Source organism: Rhagoletis pomonella, unplaced genomic scaffold (genome assembly GCF_013731165.1).
Source record: "Rhagoletis pomonella isolate Grant_MI unplaced genomic scaffold, Rhpom_1.0 Rhpom_scaffold_00013, whole genome shotgun sequence".
Taxonomy (NCBI): Eukaryota; Metazoa; Arthropoda; class Insecta; order Diptera; family Tephritidae; genus Rhagoletis; species Rhagoletis pomonella.
In genome coordinates, this window is record NW_023458567.1 from 3311050 (window position 1) to 3316122 (window position 5073).

At 30.2% G+C, this 5073-nt stretch overlaps 1 protein-coding gene across 1 annotated transcript in view; it reads left to right on the top strand.

Moving 5' to 3' along the window:
- Window positions 1–5073, top strand: part of LOC118748511 (relaxin receptor 2) — a gene marked incomplete at its 3' end in the record, with an annotated part of 96925 nt that overhangs the window by 89398 nt on the left and 2454 nt on the right. Inside the window, 2 exon segments of the mRNA XM_036483010.1 lie at window positions 119–190; window positions 623–694. Of these exon segments, the coding sequence (XP_036338903.1) occupies window positions 119–190; window positions 623–694 (144 nt within the window).

Below are 5073 nucleotides of genomic sequence, written 5' to 3' on the forward strand. Positions count from 1 at the left end.
TTGAAACAGTAATTGCTCTTATTTTTCAATAAAAAATAAATTTATGTGTGGGAAATTAAAAAAAAAAAAGTATTTGGTTTAACAAAGTATTTGTACAAACATTTTGTTTGATTTTCAGAATACTCTCTGGCAACCGCATTAAAGAACTTCACAAATATGATTTTCAGCATTTGGATGGCTTAACGGAACTGTAAGTAAATGTCAAGTTAATTTTATTAAATGTAACCACGGCAATTGCATTGAAATTCCAATGTAACTGAAGTTAAACAAAAATTACTCTAAAACATAATCATGAAAACTTTTATGAACGAAATATCAAAGAAAAAAGTAAATGGCTGTTATTATAGAAATTTCTTTAAAAATATGTATAACTACATCGCTGTTCATAAGGAATTAACTGAGCTTAAAATTCCAATCGCTTTCAGGAACTGATATCCGAAGCAACTATTTAGGTACATTACGCTCATACAAAGGAACGCACATCCATCCGTACATACAAACATAATTGGACTTACTGGCTTACAAATATGTGTATTTAGTACTTAATAATTCTTTTAAACTTAAAAGAAATCGCGATCTCAACTTATGAGCTAAAATTTTTTGGTGCTCTATTTACTTACAGAGACCTACGTGGCAATCGCATTGAAGCATTTGAAGCGAAAGTCTTTGAAGAGCTGCAGAACCTTCAAGTGCTGTAAGTAAAAACGACTTAAAAATTTAATAATATGTGATACAGGCTTATATTAAAAAAGAGAGGTGGAAACAAAATCAAAAAAAAGAGAAAAAATGGGGAAAGAAAAGGTGAAAATTTCAAAATAGAAATAAAGGAAAAAAATATAGCTGAAATGAGAGAACGGGCGGAGATTGGCCTGCCTTAGAGCACGCCCAGCTTAGCAACGTTAGCATGCGGAAGCTAAGGCCGTTAAGTATCGTTTATTGCCTACTTAATCTTTAAAATGAGTACTTCCGAGTAGAAGGCCATAATTAAGTGAGTTTCCAAGAATAGCCACCAGTGCCAATTACTAAAGCTTTCTCTTCTTGTAAATAAATTTTAATGATTTTTTGTGACCATCTGACTGGCCTCACAAAAAAAAAAACATATCTATTAGAGGGATGCATGAATGCATTCAAAACGGCTTATGAATTATTCATATACAAAACGAATGAATGATTTTGGCTTCAAATTTTTTTGAATTTGAGTGAATAGCTGTTCTGATATTTGTGTCGACATCACAATATTCAAACAAAGTGAAAATAAATTGAATTGAAATAAATGACAATTTTTTGTATGAATATCCAAAAATATTTTTTCTTTGCACATATGCACAAACATACATATGTATGTATGTATGTATTGCTGCGCTCCCATTATATACGAAAAAAACTTGTTTGTAGAAAAAAACTTTTACCGAAATGAGTTTGGATGATTTGAATGTTTTCTATTCATTCATTCACATTCTTCCATTTGAAGGTAGAAAATATAAAACAAAATGTATATTCATAACTTACAAAATTCCAAACGCTGAGTGTTTTGTATCTGAAGTAAAATATTCAAATCTATTGTACTCTGTTTGGCTAGAAGTTTGAATGAATTCATGCAGCCCTCTAATATCTATGCATATAATTAAAAAATACGAATTTCTAAACATTTACGTTTCCTATCAGAAAACTCTTATATAAAAACCTTTTATAAAGAATATAAAAAATTATAGGCCCTTGATAAAGAAAAAAAAAAGAAAACACAGAAAGCAGGGCCCAGTGGATCGAAGCTTCAATTATTCTCTAGGGTTTTCGATTATTCGCCTTTTTCTCAAAATCCGTGTTCGAGTTATTCGAAAAATTTAAATTTTTAAAAACTGATTCCAGATTTTGAAATTAAGAAAGAACCAGATAAACCGGTTTTATTTTAGATAGTTTTCATACAGTGAAAATGCCTGTGTTGGTATGCAGTCATGACCGAAGGTAGCATAATAAACAATAAAATTTATATTCTCATTAGGAATTCTTTTGAATGAACATCAATAATATATCAAGCTTTTGTTCTGCTGGCATTACCTAAAATTGTTGCAAATCGTAATGCAAACATATAGCATGCTTAAAATTTATGAGCTTTTTTCGAATGAACGGCAACCTCACGCACCCAATGTGAGAAGTCTACTCGACTGAAGACCTATTCTGCTCTCAATTATTCCATGCTCCCTTTTTTTTAGTCCGATTTTACAATGTATTTTCGCCTATTTGACGACAAATGCCATTTAATTTTAAATATTTAGTGAAAACCAGCTGTAAGCCGGCCCAATAAAACGATACAAAATACTTAAATTTGCGCTTCTTTTTACATACAATTGCTGGAAATTTTTGTTAAAAAAAATAATATGGCAACCTTGATAAAAAATATTAGCTGAAACAGTGTTTGGTTCTTATTTTTAAGGAAAATGTAGAAATTTGTTTTTGAAATAACTATTAAACTTTTTTTCAAATAACTAAGTATATAGTTTTTTACCAAAAAATATTTTCGGAAAATATTTTTAGCATAAATAGCTTTCAAAGCGTTCAATCCAGACTTCGCTTTATCCTCCCTAATTGTAATTAAATTATATGGCAACTCCAGATTTTTAACCGTCTAGAAAAAGGGAGGTTATCAATTCGTCGTAACATATATATTTTTTTTGTTTATATACATATGTTGCCGGATAAATTTTGGATCACGTGAACCATTTTCGATAACTCCTTTTTATTAATTTGGTTTAGTTCCGATCATTGAATCATGAAGAAACTAACGGTACTCCTAAATTTTTATATGGGCATTAAAGTCGTTTTTTTTTGTTTAATTCTTGGTATTTGTATTATTTTTGTTCTAAATTTAGCAATTGCCATTTGGTACTTGAGTAACAAAAAGATTAATTCTTCTAAAAATTAAGTATGTATATCAAAAGTTCGTGCCTTTTCCGATATGGATAATAAATTTGAGCTCAATGCCAACCTTCAAATCATTTAAATGGAATATTCGTGTCAAGCGGCTTGTAGCGCACAGCTATAGCTTCGCTTAGAAGGAAAACCAAAGGCAAACGATTAGTCATTTGCTCTTATTGACTTGCACGTGTTTCGAATAATTGTCACTCTGATTAAATGCTAAAAGATATGTACATTTGGCTTTGATTGATTAACGTGATTGATGAAGACATAATTATATGCTTTTAGGCACAGCAAAGTAAAAATTCAATTTGTGGTTTCAATTTTACACAGTACACACACGAAAAAAAGAAGTCACGCTTACTCAAACCCTTTTGCCGCTACTGATTTATGCACCGGATCTATGCAACTCAACAAAATATGTAACTAAATAAAAACAAAGCACTTCAATTTAATTATCGTTTAATTGCAGCGAGTGACGCACACAAAAATTTTAATATTGACTGTCAATTGTTTGGTGTCTAACGCGCGAATGTCGGTAGGCTGCTTCATATGCAATGTATGGAAATATGTGTGTGTGTGCCATGTTTGTCAATGGATTGCCATGGCGTATACGTAATGACGGAGTTTGTGCGTTTGCATAATTTAAAATAGTCATTTATTTGCAAAGGAGATAAATTGGGTTTACACGCAGGCGGAATATGCTTTTTTAATGACACGTAAATTATGCGCTAAAGGGAAACGGTAGCTGAGGTAGTGTGGGGATTATAAGGAGGGAAATTTGCATAAATACGGAAAAGTTTCATTCGAATAAGGAGATGTACATTGTACACAGTAATACTTCATAGAATTTGATTAAATTAGGCGGATGCAAAACACTCAAAAAAGGTATATTTTGTTTTATTATGGAACGAATTTCCGTCATCCCTTGTCAAATTTGGTTTGGAGACAAACCGGTTTCGGCGTTGTGCCATCGGAAACAACAACAACCAAAAAGGAAGTATATTTTGTTGTGAGTAGAAGCTTTCGCAACTGAGCCCCTTGCACACTTCAATTATTTTGTATAACAAATATTTTGTAAGAAGTGTATTTTAAAAGTACAACATAAATAATGGCAAAAAAATTTCTTAAAAAATGTCTTGAAAAACTATAAAAATTATTAGTTTCAAGCTACAAATTTTCAACACTTTTCGGTGCTAGTGTTGCCACCAAATTTTTCGAACTATTAAAATGAATTAATAATTAAAGAAAACGATTCTTTTTGAGAATTTATTCACTAGAATTTCTTGGAATGAAACCATTGTGGTATAATTTTGTGCCGAGTTGCCACAGAGTTTTTGCTTACAAAAATAATTAAGTATTAAACACAAATTTTCGTGGCGAAGCTGATAAATATGTAGGTACATGTTATTTTTTATACAATTTTTAATTTCATATATTTTTTATTTAAAATATAAAAAGGACTACGTAGGGTTGCCATGTCGTAAAATTAAAATTAAAATTAAAATAATAATATTATTCGACATACGTAACTACTTGTAATAATTTGCCATATTTTTAAACATTGTGAAGCAAATGATTCATTGATGCAAATTTTAAAAGTTGGATAATAGGGTTGCTGTGAAATTTTAATAAATTTGTAATTCGTGTTAGGTGGTAATTTAAAAGGACAAGAGTGCTCGAAAATATAAAATTTAATAAAAAAAAATGTGTGGGGGTTGCCATGGTATTTTTTTCAGCAAAAATAATTTTAAGTGAGATTTTAAGGGTTTCTCTTGAAAAGTGGGCATTATTATTTCAAATCGTAAATATTATTAAAAAATTGGGGATATTTTTTTTTCAAAATACAAACAAAATGTTGAAAACACAAAAGTTGAACGCTTATAACACTTTGCTTTGTAAATTATATAAACTTAAAAATGCTCTACTTTTTCAACTAAAGGCCAATAATTAGAGTTGCCGTATTGCAAAACTACCAAATAATCAAAAATCGCTGCTAAATAAATAGCGTGCATCAGTAGGGTTGCAATGTGATTTTTTGCTAAATTTAAACAATTAACTTAAAAATATTCACACCGGAAGCAATTGAGTTAGTCTTAAATATTTACCTTACACTTTGCGCTTTTCGTAAAATAATCTTCCGCTGTAAATCATATTAAT